Source organism: Crocodylus porosus, unplaced genomic scaffold, assembly GCF_001723895.1.
Source record: "Crocodylus porosus isolate Cpor-Errol unplaced genomic scaffold, CroPor_comp1, whole genome shotgun sequence".
NCBI lineage: Eukaryota > Metazoa > Chordata > Crocodylia > Crocodylidae > Crocodylus > Crocodylus porosus.
The window spans coordinates 63,641,180-63,657,374 of record NW_017728886.1 but is presented as its reverse complement, the minus strand read 5'-3'; the positions used below and the strand labels follow the sequence as shown (position 1 = coordinate 63,657,374).

The 16,195-nt window shown below is 42.4% G+C and overlaps 1 protein-coding gene across 3 annotated transcripts in view; it reads left to right on the top strand.

The window, feature by feature from the left end:
• Positions 1–16,195, top strand: part of TBC1D5 (TBC1 domain family member 5) — a 475,698-nt gene that overhangs the window by 393,556 nt on the left and 65,947 nt on the right. For all 3 annotated transcript variants that reach the window (XM_019535723.1, XM_019535731.1, XM_019535738.1), the window contains 3 exons: positions 4,493–4,770; positions 11,627–11,692; positions 12,669–12,716. In XM_019535723.1, coding sequence (XP_019391268.1) covers positions 4,493–4,770; positions 11,627–11,692; positions 12,669–12,716 — 392 coding nt within the window. The remainder of the gene's footprint in view (positions 1–4,492; positions 4,771–11,626; positions 11,693–12,668; positions 12,717–16,195) is intronic.

Below are 16,195 nucleotides of genomic sequence, written 5' to 3'. Positions count from 1 at the left end.
GGCTTTTGTGACCTGATCATAAAAGGCAATCAGGTTGGTCTGACATGACCTGCCCCTAATGAAACCGTGCTGGTTGCCCTTGAGCATCATCTCTGAGCCTGGCCCATTGCAGATGTGCTCCTTGATGATCTTCTCAAAGAGTTTGCCTAGGATTGAGGTAAGACTGATGGGGCTATAGTTGCCTGGGTCCTCCCTCCTCCCTTTTTTAAGGATGGAGACCACGTTGGCTATCTTCCAATCATCTGGCCCAAGCACCACGAGTGCTCATAAAGCCGTGGCAAGGGCCCTGCAATAACCCCTGCTAGCTCCCTCAACACCCTGGGGTGGAGAGCATCTGGACCCGCTGATTTGAACACGCCCAGCCCCTCCAGAACTCTCTAACCCGGTCCTCCCCAGCCTGAGGTCTGGAGGCATTCCCCTCAAGTCCGTCTTGCATCATGGTGGGGAAGTCCCAGTCCCTGCCCAAGAAAACAGAGGTGAAGAATTGGTTAAAGAGGTCTCCTTTCTCCTCTGGCACAACCACCAGATTGCCCAGAGGATCTTGCACGGGCCCCACATTTCCTGGTGCCCTCTTCATCCTCCCTATATATTTGAAGAAGAACTTTTTATTATCTTTGATTTTGGACGCCAGTCCTAGCTCTATGTCTGCCTTATCTTTCCTGACAGCCCCCCTACAGGCCTGAGCTATCTTTGGAGATAGCACCCCCCTTCCATCATGTGTACACCGCCTTTTTGGCAATCAGGCGTTCCCATACACCCTTGGTGAACCAGGGGGGCTTTTGGGCACTCTTGCCCCCCTTGCTTTTTGTTGGGATAGTCACCCCTTGGGCCCTGAGTATCGTCTCCTTAAGGAACAACCACTTATCTTGGGCACTGAGTTCCCCTGCTCTCAAAAACACCAGCACCTCTCCCACTAATCTCCTCAACTCTTTGAAGTTGGCCCTCTTGAAGTCCAGGGCTACTGCCTTGCTGCAGGCCCTTGACACTGGCTGCAGGCCCTGCACTGGATGGTGAATTCCAGTAAGCGATGTTTGCTGTCACCCAGGTGGTCAAGGACCTGGAGGCCCCTTACCAGGTCATCGCCTGTGGCCAGGACCAGGTCCAACAGGGCATTTCCTCTGGTGGGACTGTGCACCTCCTGAATTAAGTGGAGGTCTTGTATCTTGGCCAGGAACCTCCTGGAACTGTCCAACCTAGCTGACTGTTCCTCCCAGCAGATGTCCGAGTAATTAAAATCACCCATGGCAACTATATCCCTTGCCTTAAGTGCCTCTGCAAGCTGGCCTAATACTCCATCATGCCTGCCTTCTCTCCTGATTGGAAAAGCGGGTGAGTGGGGGCAACACTTTGGGTTTGGATGCTGGAATTCTGCTGGTACTTGAACAGTCCTTGGACTTTGTGGAACTGCTCAAGAGGCACAGCTTGAATCCACACTGCTGTCTGCACAGCACCAGGGAACCCTAGTGCTATGCAAAATGCACTGGGAGGTGGCACTACCGTACACCCTGACAGCTTGCCAATTAGTGGGATGTCAGGGACCAAGCCACTCTACCTTCTTTGCTCTCCTTTGGGAGAGTGGAGGTCTGGGATACTGGAGTTCTAGGGACTACCATCCTGCTACATGTACCTAAAGAGTGGCTGCTCAAAATGGCTGGCAATTTGTGGTGAAAGCACTAGGTTTTTTCTGCCGTAAACTGCTTGAATGCAGCTTGGTGTCTGTGCCAGGAATATAGCAGTTTCCCAACATGAATGTCTAATGCCTCTCCGTAGCCTCAGTCTGATTCTTTCTGAGAGTCAGTTACCAGTTCTCAGTCTTCATCTTATGTCTTAGGCAAACTCCAAACAAAGCTGTAAAGAAGGCCCCGCAAGTGGGAAAGCTGCTTCTCCATCCTCTCTCTGCCTCTAATTTTAGTCTTATCTGCTTGCGTTGGGATTCAGACACAATTTTAAGTGCAGCATCTAGCTCAGCCTGGATTTTTTTGCTGTAAAAATATTTGAAAACTCATATTGTAGAGGCATAAGTGACTAGTGCCTCCTGAATCTGGGGGGGCACCTGCAGAAGCCACCAATGGTGGCAGCCCTGTCAGGGGGATAACCAGTCCTACTGACAGCAGCAGTTTCGGCCGTTGGGGGAGTATGTGCAACCCCTGTGCATCCCCTACCAGTCGCCTATGTCTAGAGGTAAATTGTGAGAATATTCAAAATTCCCTGTATTTTTTATTTTGTATGTTGTAGTGATGAACATTAGAATTAGAAGTATATCTGTACTTGTAACTAGTAGCTTGTGTCCTATCGTGTGATTCTTCTCATTTGTTTGAATTTACAAAGGTCACAGAACAGATTCATTTCTAATTTATGTTTAATGAAGGTTCACTAAAACATCACAGAACTGTATTGTGTCCCAGCACACCAAGTAATGATAATTTCTTTAAAATATTTTGTTCTAATTCTTTTTGTGCAGCCATTTAAGCTAGTTGGGACAAATCAATTAAAATCATTAAAACCAAACTTATAGATCTAGATCAGCAGGCCATATCCAGCCCACCAAGTGATTTCGTCTGGCCCACATAGTCTGTATATTGAACAACATTGTGATAGTGGGGCAGTTTAGCACCATTTCAGAGGTGGGGAAATTCTGCAGACTGTAGCTGCAGCTGTCCTACCACAGAATGAGCTGGTTTATGTTTGCCCACTGCTCTGAATCGGTTGCTGATCCTTTATGTATATTACCTCTGAGAATAATATGTTTTTACAGAATACATTCCAGTAACTTACTTTACAGATTGTGAATATAGTATCATGGTTCTCAGCCTTTTTATACACGAGATACCCCTTGATAATGTTTTGGAATATAAAACCACACCATTTAAAGACCTGTTTTTTTCCTTACGAGCTTACCTGCTCATAACCTACAACACGCTAAAAGAATCTCCTGGGGTGGCAGAGTAGGCAGGGTACCTCTGAGCATGGCTGGAGCTGGTGCATGATGCTCAGTGCTGGCAAAGCCTGCTCAACAAGACAAAGTGGGGAGCTTAGGATTTTCATTCAATGTGGCTGGAGTGGAGAAAGCTCCTTGTCTTAGATACGAGTACAAGTAGGCAGTGGGCAATGGCTGCAACTCTAACCCAAGTCCAGGATTGGAGCCACAGCCACCCCCCTCCAACCTCTACTACCTGTCTTCCCCTTCTCTCCCACAGCCTCTGTCCCTACCACCACCACCTTTGCTCCCTACCACTGCTTGCCTATCCCTTACAGCTCAGGCTCCTAGTGGGGCCCTTCTCTGGCTCCTGATGGGGCCCTTCTCTGGCTGGCAAACCAGGGAGCATACAGTACATGCTGCCTCTAGCCCCAGCCTTGCCATGTAGGAGCAACAATAGCTCTGGCCACCGCTCCAGGGCTGGGGCTGAAGCTGTCACCACTACAATCGCTGCAGCAACCACTGCTTCATGCTCCCTGCCCTGGGCTGGAGCTGGAGCTGTGAAGGGGAAGGTAAGTGGAAGGGGTCACGTGTGGGGGAAGGCAGCAGTGGTGAGGTGGTGTGGGGAGCAGGTAGCAGGGGGGCAGGTGGAAAGGGCAAAAGTGTTGGAGAGGTGTGCCTAGAGGTGCAGGCACCATGAAAAAATGTAAGCGTGAAGGGAATGGGGGGGGACAAGTGGCAAGGAGATGGGGGGGCAGGCCACTTGACCCCTTTGCCATCTGTTCTACCACTGCCTGCCCCCCTGCCACTGCTTGACCTGCTGCAACAGTGTGGGGGAATTAATTTAAGTTGACCCTCCAAAATTACATTCTAGACTTGAAAAATTATAACAAATGTATAGGGTTTCCATGTCTAGAATCTAATTATTGGGAAATGTCTTAAATGTAGAATCATCTTGGATTTGGGTAAATACAGCATTTTCACTGAACTACAATTCCATAGCATTGTTAAGATTTAATGATTTAATTGAGCTGTCTTTTCAATTTTCCATTCACTGTGGTGAAGTTTTCTTCAGCTAGGGATAGTATGTCACAAACTGTTTCACATAGAAGGCTGGCTGCCACCATCATCTTGATTCTCCAAATTTGTGACGATAATGAGATAGCATTCTTTCGCATAGGAAAAAAAAAAAGATACAGAATTCTGCTTTTTATAACTCTTTAAGAATTCAAACAACGTAAAAATCCTTCAGTTGGAAAATGTTGAAATGAAACATGGAATATTAGGGCTAGAGAGGAAATGGTTGGAGAAATCAATACAAATTCACAAAAAGTTTTGTTGATGGTCTGCATCTCCTCTTCCTCCCCACTCCCTCGCAAAAATGGGCCAAAAATTTTGGCCAACTCTACTGGATGTGGATTGTGTGCTGAGATTCACATGTACGTGTAAAATGCTATCTGTGTTTTTTCTTGCCTTAGAATATTTTTCCTATCCTTTATAAAGCATCATATGCATTTCATTGCTATATAAATTATTGATGATCATCCATGCCTTCATTTCTGTTTTGTTTTTCAGTGCTGGTGCTAAAGTTGCTCCACTGAACATTAATAAAGTCTCCAATAGCTTGCTTAACCTTGGTCGAAAGCTGATTGCGCCAGCTATTGCTTCAGGTAGTGCTTCAGGCTCAGCTATTGGTGGTAATAGTAGTAGTAGCAGCAGCAGCAGCTTTCCTTCGGGTGCAGTGCCTATCAGAAGCACAGCAGAAGCCTCCCAGCTTTACTACCACCAGCAGGCACAGCAGCAACAGCAGAGAATGATGAAATCGGAAAGCATGCCAGTCCAGCTGAGCAAAGGTAAAACATGAAAAGCCTCTCCCTGTGTAGTGTGAAATTCCACAATACTTGCAGTAAAAACATTAGCCCAAAAGAAGGAAGGTCTTTCATATGTTGTCAGGACTATAGAAGACCTGTTTAATTGATTTTATATACTGTGTCTATCAATACCAGTTTTTATAACTGAAACACCATGTACATTGTTAAATTAGATGTATTTTCTGATGTATAGTATGTTTGCAGTCTAATGCAACATAGCCTAGAACAGTGGTTCTAGACCCTTAATAGGGGTGTCTGAAACGGGCCAGAGTCAGATTCGGTCCAAATCGGGGGAGAGTGAGTTGATTCATTGACTCAGATCACTGTCCCAATTCGATTTGGCCGAATCCAAATCTGAAGTTTCAGTGCTGATTCACAGAATCAGTGATTTGGCCATAGACACAGCTTTAAATGTTTTTTCTACATACCTCAAAGTACCAGACTCAGCTTGTGAATGCCGTGATGGTGGGGTGGATGAAGCATCCCACAGAAGCATGGGGGGCAGGGCCCGCGTACTTGATGGCAAGCCTAGAAGTGGATCGGAAGTACTTCCCGTCCAATTCTGGGTCTACTGCCAAGCATGTGGGAGGCCCCCCCCAGCTCAGCAGTCAGCTGTGAGGGGGACCCTGGGTGCCCCTTCAGACCCAGGAGGCCCCAGCCGCTGAGCCAGGGGAGGGGGGTCCCCCACGTGCTCCCCGGCAGACCTGGAAGTAGACCAGAAGTGTTTCTGGTCCAGTTTCAGGTCCATTGCCAAGCACTCTGGGGTCCCTCCCACACTCCCGTGGAACGCTCCATCTGTCCCAGCATCTCAGCGTTCATGAGCTGCCTGGTACCTTGAGGTATGTAGAAAAAACATTTAAAGCTGTATCTGTGTCCGAATCAATTCGGAGCACTCTGATTCTATTTGGAGAGATTAAATGGTCTCTTGATTTGATTCGGATCTGAAGATTTGACCACCAAATTGGGCCAAATCTCTGCTGAATTGAATCAGCAAGTGAAGCTTCATATGGCCCTCATTCTTAACCTTTTTAGATTAGAGACACCCCTCAGAAAATACCAGCTCTTAGTTTTCACTCCTTTTTTTGGCTACAGAAAAATAGTAAGAGTAATTTTTCTGGTGCAAGGAATACAGGAAGACACTACTGGTAAAATGTTTTTGAGACTATGGATTCCTATTTGAAATGATTGGGTTTATCTACAGGTACGAAGTTCTTACATAACACAAGCTATGCATGGTATGAAAATTCACATTTTGTTCATGGTTAAAACTATAAAGGGAGGATAACAATATAGAGTTAACATCTTGCATATTCATATTCTAAGTCTGTCGTCTTCTCCCCCTGCCACATCACTGAGTGGCTCAAATCAGTCTTTTCATCAAGCCCAGTATAGCCAGTAGTTACAGATGGAACAGAAACCAAATATACAATTATAGGAAAAGCAAATCTACACAGTTATGCAAATATCCAAGGCACTTTTCTAAGAGCCATTGTAGGTGTTTGGTTGAAATTTAGGTAAGCAGTTCCCCTGTAATCCCCTTAAAAATTGGCAAAAACTTCCCCAGCAAGAGTTGTACAGTTTATCACAAGTCCTCACACTGTGGCAAATGTGCATGTGCTGAAGTGGAAACTGAAAACCAAATAGCTACTTAATTTTTTTAGTTGAAGCCAGGCCCCAACAGATTCACACAGTCCAACCATACTTCTGTTGAATCTTTGGTAAAATGCAGACTGTTCAGTGAAAGCAGACTGGTCCTGGAGTAGGAAGATTTCAATGTTTTCTTTGACTTGGAAAGTCAGGGTAGAATATTGAACCACTTAAAGTACCCAGGGGTAATGCAAATGGCCCTTTAAATCATGCAAAAGGTACAAGCCATTTGCCAGATCCTGTTGATTCTTATATTAAAGGCACTCTTTAAAATGAATTAAGCCTGCCTGCTATTTCATCTTGGAGCACTGTGCACTCAGCATGTGCCCTACGTATTAGAACCAAATTACTAGTGATTACACTATAAGTCAGTGTTAGGGCAGATGCAGTTGATCAATTATATGCTTCCCCTTTGCTTGCCACCTGCTTACACCCCTTTTCCCCCTTCTAAACTGCAGATTTAAGAAGACTCTGGTACTTATTATAGTTTTGCCAGCAGAACTTTAAATGACTCCTCACTCAAAGCTCCTCTCTGTCAGAAAAACTACATCAGCGCTGTTGAGCAGAGTAAGGCTTCCACCATAACCTGGTGACCACCAGGTTAGCTTGTAGAATTAGCCAGCTATCAAGCACATTGGCTAATTTCTTGATTGCCAAATAAGCCTACCATATATAGCCTAAACTGTATGTTCATTTGAGGAAAAAGATGGATTTCTATACTGTGACAGCTAACATATTGTAATTGGAGCAAGTTGTAATTATATCTTGATTCAGTTTGTCATGGTAAACCCAAAGTTTGCCCTATCTATGCTAGAACTATACATGCTAGATGTCATATATTGGCAATTGCATAGAAATACATACCTTCTACATGTGAGATCCAGTCAGAAATCAGAGATTTATAATAATGATACAGTTAGTACAAAAGATATCCCACTGTGATTATATATAAATGTAGATATCAAGTACCGAGATATTCATACCATGAGATTATTGAAAAATAATAGAGAAAAATTAGAGATCCAGAACCAGGCTGGGCACAAGAAACTTGATTGCTGGTATAAAGCTTATAGTTGTAGTTCAGCAGGTATGCATCCCCACACTGTCAAAGACCTATTCCATTTCAGTATGATGAAAGATAAAGAGTGTGTACTACATCTATAGTTGGTATTTTTATTTAGATCAATATTCTGCCCAAACTTACATTTGTTTGAAATTTCTCTTGACTGTTTAATATAGCACCATCTAATGGATTTAAAAACAAAAAGTTTGGTGCAGTAGAGTTTTTGAGAAGCCGGGTCCAAAGGGAAGAGAAATGCAGAGGCCGTGCTTTTTAGGTTCTGTCTGGTTTTAATACCACTGTAAGGCAAAAGGTTTAAATATAGTAGTTAATAAAAGACAATTCTTTGCATATAGTAAGAGATGCTGGTGACAGGCACTTAGTTATAGTTTCACAACTGAGCCAATCCTTTGATGGATATTAGCATCTCAAAGGAAAGAAGGGAAAAGGTATCATTACATATTCTGCATAATATGATGCTGGCAAGTTTGTTACATAATAACAAACATAAGTTACCTGCAGAGACCATTTGTGTGCACAGGGACTGTTCAGCCCCTCTGTCTACCTTTTAATATAACCTGTACCCTGTTTAACTGCTTACTTGATGACAGTGACTGGCAGCCACCAATTTCAGGGCTTTTGATAGCCCTATCCTAAGAATTTCCTGTTGGCTCCTTAAGCAGCTGTATGCTGAGTGTACATACTGTACTGGATGCCGTTCTGAGATGATTCAATCTCCTCTGCACTGGCTGCTTCACACAGAGTTCTAGGATTTTGCTTCCAGAGCAGGTGTCTGACAAGTTAGATATTAGACCTTTCTGACTTTCTACCTCTGCAACCATTGATTGATTGGATCCAGTCCTTAGTTTTCAGTGTTCTCCCTTCTATTCCCACCTTTTGCCTTATGTTCATTTGGCCTATGTACAGACAGTCAAAAAGACCAAGGCTGAATCGATTCAGTCTTTGCAGATTAGTCTAAACTGCATAAATTGAACCAATAAGCAAGTGAACAGACATTCAATTATGATTCCAAAAATGCCTACAGTGGCTCAGGCCTTTAGTTGGGGAAGGGGGTGCTAAAGTATGCCTCCCTGCATGGCTGGAGCAGGCAGCTTGGGCCAAGGCTACCCCACCTACGCTGCAAGGGTGGGTGGGGAGGGGGTACTGTGGGGGAGGTGCAAAAGCATCCTGGGATGCCGGTGGGACTGTGAGTTAACTTGAATCTGAAGGGGAATTGGGACAGAAGTTCAATTATCAATTGAACCTAAATCAGTTAAGTCTGATGCTACATCCGTCCAGGTTTATGTTAAACTGGTTTTGGCCGTTTCTATTGCGTTGAAAATTTTAACCAGTTTCCAATCATTTATACTTATTTATGTGTAACTTCTGTCCCTAGCCTTCTGACCCCATGTCCTTTCCAGTGTCTTATACTCTGCTGTAATAGAGTTGAGAGAAGCAGACACATGTGTACCAACATTTAGGCGCCTACATCTACACTTGACGCATAAGTAGTCTCATGGGGCATCTTTACACATACTCCGGGGGAGGGAACAGAGCACTCTAATTAGAGTGGGTCCAAGAGCCTGCGGCATCATGTATATTCAGCATCCCACAGTTCAGAATATCGGTGGGGGTGCTTTAACTAAAGCTTGTTCGACGAGCTTTAGTTAAAGTGTCCTCGCCAGCATTTTCAAACATGGGGATGCTGAATACTCATAACACAGAGGCTGCTAGAGCATGCTAATTAGCACACATTGGAGCAGAGCTCTGGCACATGTATAGGTGCCCCTGATTCTGATTCTGTGGCTGGAGGCTCGCTAACTAATTGTGAAGCTTCATGAAGGCCATAAGATATCCAAGAGGCGTCCACAAGAGTATGTATGTGCTAAGCTGTCTCTCGGGCAGTTTTACCAGTTCAGTTAGTTAAACCTTCCTTCAAGTGGCTAGCCGAACTGTTCTTTAGAAAGGAAAGAACACTGTTCATGCATCCGATGGAAACAGGCACAGTAAAAGGGGCATTCCTGCTTTTCAGATGTCACGGTTAGTCTTTTATGTTTAAGAATTGAAGTTGTGTCAGTCGTTTAGATCAGATGCTCAACCTTTTGGCCCTGCAGGCTGGATGAGTGAGGTGGAACCAGTGCACAGTCCAGATCCACAAGGGTAATGCCCCAATTGGGCCCTGTCCATCTTGTGCGACCCACTCTGCCCAGATTCCTCCTCATGCACACCCCCCCAGCTCTGTATGCCCAATGTAGCATGTGGAGCCACGCTATCCACCCACAGGGCTCCTCATATGTCCAGAAATTTAGCAGCAGGAGAACAGCAATTAACACTGTCACTGTTCCCCCATTGCCCAATTTTCAGGCCCTGGGGGAGCTCTGTGGGTCAGATAACATTGCTTCACCAGCTAGATCTGACCTGTGGGCTGGGGTTGAGCACCCCTGATTTAGGTTAATGTATTGTAGGTTATACACATGAAGGTGAAACAGATTGCTTTACATTGTGGAGTTGAGAGAGGGGCAGTAGTTGATAGCATAATATTTTGCAGGCTTAGTAGATAAGTTCATCCAGAGTCTCATAACCCTTCTACTTCGACAGCCTCTGCTGGACAATTTATAAGCTAGCAGTGGCAGCAGTTACAAGTGTGCATGTTTGATGCTTCGTTCTTTAAAGGTAGCTGATACTCTGCTTTAAAAAGTGCCCCTGCACAATTAGCAGTTGATTTTTAGGATCACTAATTTATTTTCTTCATTTTAAAGCTTTTATAATGCCCTGAATTTGAGAGAAACATGTGCGATTAAGTGGAGAAAATTAATGCAGACTGATTTAAAAAAAAATTATAGGCGGGCAATTCCAGTTTAATCTGTAATATTCAAAATCATAGTTGAACAATGGCCCTGAGACTGTCATCTAATTGGAAAATAGGTTTCTGCTAATAGTGAATTCATCCCATTTACCCTTTCCTTCAGTACAGCAGAAGATTGGACTATATTACCATCTAATCTTTGTGAAAGGTAACATACAGACAGCATAAGATTAAAATATTCTTCTGCTCTACACAGTGAAGCACTTTATAGACATAGAGGTTAAATTTAAATCTTGAGTTCAATGTACTATATATTGAGCTTGTTATCCTTGAGGGAAAACAAATCGGTGATGAAAATGTCTCTGGAAAAAGAAGTGTTTAAGTTGTTACCGTCTGTTTCTCACAGGATTTCTTGTTTGCTCAGAAACCTCGTGCTCTTTTATTACCAGCTAGTGATGTGTTTGTAGAAGAAAAAGAGTTTTTCCTTCATTTCTTTCCTAGGTTGTTGACTTTTTCCCTATCATTTCAACCACAGTACAAGATACAGTTGTCTTCTGGGGTCCTTGTATCAAAAGGCTTTGGATCTGAATGCCTCTTTATCACAAGGACATATTAGAAGACCCATTTGAAAAGGAAATCCTGCCAAAAATGAGATCAGCTATTTAAAGAGTGTCCAGACTGCTGCTTGTTTTTGTGTTGACATTTCTGAAGTATTTGTGGTAACATGATCTTTTTAAAATGATCTAATGTGCTCTTAAGAAATGTCACTTACCATATACTTCTTAAAATTGCTGTATATGTCTGCTGATCTGTATCTAGAAAAGAAATGTATTATTTCTGAGGCAAAAAGGGTTCCCTTTTTGCAGACTAGTTGGTAGTGAGTAGAATAAAGTGCAGACTGACAAATGTATGTTACTTTTGGTTTAAATGATAAGGATGCATTTTTTTAGTTAAGTACAAAATGATTTTGTCTGTAAATGAAATATGAAACTCCAATAGTAGGAAAGACTTGTACTATCCATCTCAACTGCCAGTACCTCATTAATTTTGATTGTTCATATTTCCTTTAGGCTGCAACTAATTTCTCATTTTTCTGTAATAGCAGAGTGGTTTTCTTTCTACATAAACTGTATATAATGCACTTTTCTTCCCTAAAACCTCCCATTTATAATTAGCAATTCTTACACAGCTTTTCACAATATTTTTTTTTCCTGTTAGATGAAGTTGAAATTGCCATCTTTCAACAAAACTATGAGTTAGAGGTCTCTATTTCAATGAGTTATATTTGTTATAAAAATCCTAAGATGTTTTTATTTGTTTACTAGGAGATGTAGTTACAGGCAGCGAAGCTCAGGTGTCTGCTCCTGCTCAGAATCTTACTGCCCTCCAAGGTACAGTTGCTATGGCAACTCATAGTATTTCTTTGCCTGCAGCATTATCATTGGCCTGTCAAGGACACCCCACTGATTTCATCTGTGGTGTCTCCATTCCCAGTGCTTATTAACTCACCATCATCGTCCATCCACTAAGTGGCACTGTTGTTTAGAAGAAAAGAGATTTCCCTTCACTTCATTATGACATGCTGATGCCAGTCCCGGCTGTGGTACTGGTTTACTTTCAATGTGTCCTGGCTTCTGTCCTGGCCAAAACATATATTTGCCTTATATGTTGTCATTAGTTTCACACTCCTCACTTGGAGACAACTTAACTATCAGTTTCTATTTTTGTTGATTGTATTCATCAAGGAAATCTTTGGCAAAGGTGTCCGGGGCTGGAAATCTTCTGTGATAAGCTGGTGCACTCTCTCTTCAAATGAAGAGAATGCTCACCATCTAAAATATCATTTTCCCATATAGTTTATATAGGGTAAATTCTAAATAAACTGAAGAACTGAGTTGAACTTTGTACCAATTTCAGCATTGGTAAAGAAAAAGTCATTGTAATTTGTGTAATATTTAAGAACAATTTGGAAAGAACTATTTAAGAACAATTAGGAAAGAAAGTCAAGTAGTAAGAGAGAAATCATCTGTACAAATCATCCTTGTGGGTAGGTGTGTTTGTGTGAGAGTGTTTTTTGATATATCACAACCTCCTTCTATTTAGTTTTATAATTACTTTTGTTTTCTTCCCCAGTCCTTTAAAAAATCCAGGCACTAAAATTCTTTTCTTCACTTTTGAATGTGACAGCCCCATCTTACCCTCGCAATCCTTCTGCTGGCTTCCAAATTATTTCAAGTAGTTTTAAGTACTTACATTCTTGTCTTTAATGCAGCCACAGACACACCCCAGACTCTTCATTGCAAATATTACCAACTATGATGCTATACGTTTGCTTTCCCCCCTCCTATATCTCCCATTTTTCCATAGATGTGGAAGCAGCAGGACCAGGAGAACACCAGATGCCTTTAGCAACAGGCAAGTAGCCAATTATTAGCGTGTCATAGGAGCACTGCTGCTTCTGACCTGGAAAGTCACAGCTGTAGTAGTTTGTTTTTTGAAGTGGCATACCCAATCACTACAAGCAAATCTGTGATACATACATCCATGTGTATGTATACCATATTAAGCATGGCTTATGTTAGTATACTGACTCCTTTTGTGCAATATTGCATAGCATTTTACTCCTCATAACTTTCATTTGAGTCCTTTACTTTGAGTTTTCTTAAGTCGGTTTTATGCAGGATTAAGGATCTCCCAATGCATGCTTTTATTCTAGAAGGTTTTGGGGAAGACTTAGCTTGGTTTTGGTAAAGGCCTCAGCAGTCTGTTGGAGTTCTTTGAGGGTGTTAACAAGCGTGTGGACATGGGGGATCTAGCTGACATAATATATTTGGATATTCGAACAGCTTTCAACAAGGTCTTTCACCAAAGGCTGAGTTGCCACAGGATTTGCAAGAAGGTTCTTTTGTGGATTGAGATTTAAAATATACGAAGTAAAAGTAGAGCCAAATGGTCATTTTCAGGATGGAAGGAGGTCAAAAGTGGGATCCTGAAGGGATCTGTGCTGGGCCCAGTTTTGTTCAATATTTTCATCAGTGACCTAGAAATGGGGATGCACAGTGATATCTCCAAGTGTGCAAATGATACTAAAATAGTCAAATCCCAACCTGCCAGGAGCCTGCAGTGTCAAAAATGCAAGGTAATACACATGGGGGGAAAATAACATCAACTACAAGTACACAGTGGACATGTCGACACATGCACATTTACTGCACAGTAACCTAAATTTCTGCAGAGTATGGATGCACATCTACATGTGTACAGTAAATATGGTCACCTGGCATGATGCAGGTATGCCCGATTAGTTACTGCGCAGTAACGCGCTGTGTGTGTGTGTGTGTGTGTGTGTGTGTGTGTGGGCTGACTTGGGACTAACTTCAGTCCCAAGTCAGACCACACACAGTGTTAACCTGCTATAATGCCTGAATGTGTAGACGCCAGCCTATTTCTGCTTACTGCACAGTAAATTTAATGCAGTGTAAATGCCCATGTAGATGTGCCCAGTGCTGGGTTTTGAACTAGCTGCTACAACTTGGGAAGGAGATACTGGGGTCATTGTAGATAGTTACCTAAAAAGGTCAGCTCAATTTGTGGCCATGACCAAACAAGCCAATAAAATGGCGGGCATAATAAAGAAAGGAATTGAAAACAAATCAGAAAACATAATCATGTCACTAGACAAATTCATGGTGTGCCCACATCTTGAATAGTGTGTACAATTCTGGTCTCTGCATCTCAAGGAGATTGTAGGTACAGAGAAGGGCAACCAAAATGATCATGGGGATGAAGCAGTTGTCACACCACGAGAGACTACAAAAACCTAGGGCTCTTTAGTTTGGAAAAGAGAAGGCTTAGGGGAGATCTGATATAATATCATGAAGGGTTGTTGTAGTCAAAGTTAAATAGCTCTGTTTTACACCACGTCCCAGAATACAAGAAATAGTGTGCACCTGCTGAAATTAGTTGGAAACAAGTTTAAAACTAACTAGAGAAATTACCTTTTTTACACAGCAGTGTTTTGGTAATGTTGTAATCTAGTTGCTATACGTAGTTGTTTGTCACCTCACGCATTTTGGCAGCAAGGGTTATGTTCATTTTTTGTTTGCGTTGATTCAGTGTAATATTCCCAAATTATAGGCTTCTTTTCATTGTGGTTAACAATTTTGGAGGGAGCATCCACTGTGACACTAGTTGGAAAGTGGGCTGAATCATTTGGAACCCTCTACAAAATCTCAACTGTCACTTTGCATTTACTCTGCTGAGGTCCTCAGACCTGTGCAGTGTAGAGGGTATGCTTCCAAAATAAAATGAGCAATACTAAAATAAATTGGAAGTCATTTACATAAACCTATCGTTAGGCTTTCATGACTTCCATAGAGTAGGGCGTCCATCTTCATTGGGCATCCAACACAGGGCGTCCAACTTCATTGGTGCCACACACTGCCTGGGCCATATGATGCAGTGACCTGACCCCAGGATTTTCCTTTCTCTTTCCAAGTGTGGCTAGAGTGAACCCCCTGTAATTCCTTTCACCACCAGCCACCATGTAGCCCCCCACCCCCCTGCTGCACAAACAGCACTAGCCAATAACACACATCCCCCTCCTAGACTCTTCTGCACTGAACAGCATGGTGAGAGGTGGTTGCAGGCCCCGCAAACCACACACTGACTCCTCTCGGGTTACATGAGCCAGTTGGACAGCGTAAAACATATTAGTAGAGCTGCAACTGTCCCATAATTTTTAACTAATAGCACAGTAGCTTGCTGTTTGGGTGTGGCAGAGCATGTTACATCTGGATTGACTTGTCTTTCTGATTTCTTGTTTTCTGTGGTTATGTTATGACAATCACTCTGGTCGCTGGCAGTAGCTTGGCTTAATTATTTGTGCCTTACCACTCAGTTTGAGCTATCTAGTATGTGGTATTCTATCTTTAATTCATGCTCTTTCTCTCTCTCTCTCCAAGATGATAATCAGCATCACAGTGGTGTCCACAGGAATGAAATAGACAAAGAGTGACATAGTGCAATAATGATAATTTTCCTTAGGTTTGCTCAGAATTTGTGCAAGTTCTACTGTAGAGCCATTTGTACATGTTCTGGTGTCTGTATCAGCTTTCACTTAGGACATACAGATAACTTGTATGTGTTATCACTTTTGCTTAGAGGTTTTCCTCATTTTCCTTCATGCCTTCATTTTCAGAACATTCCAGGTAGCTTTTTTTATTTGACATGTTTGTTAGTCATTTATTTTCAGATTGGTTGATCTTGTTTGATTAATTCCTCAGTAGAGCAGTGCTTTTGTCTTGTCCTTTTCACTCCTTGTTACAGCTAAGTTTGTTTTTCCTCCCTCCCCCACATCAGGAACGTCATTTTTTAAGTACTAGTTTATTTTCATCTTTTCTACAAGCTGTCGTTTTGATTTTGCAATTTAGCTATCTGTTGGTACATTTCTCCCCAAAAGAATGATGTATTACCTTGTCTCATTTTCTGTTATGTTGTATTTTAGGTTAGTTTTATGGAAACAAAAATATTTTCATTTCATTACAACTAATCCTTTCTGTTGTTTGGGTTTGATCAAAACTGTTGCATTATTATTTTTATGGATTCTTTCCTGTAATATGTTCAAAGTGCCATGTATCACATTCTACTTATATTGGTGTTTTCTCCAAAGTTATGCGTTTCATCCTCTGCTTACATATAGTGGGTAGATCTAAACGTGCACTTTACTGTGGAGTTGATTAATTAGCTATGCGATAAAGCCTCACCATCTACAACTGCCACCGTTATTAGGGCTCAGTAAATTAACTCCACTGTAGGATAGTACTGTCAGGGACAGTACTAGCCTATGGTGGAGTAATTACGTGCCCAGAAACACGCATGTAGACAGTGACAAG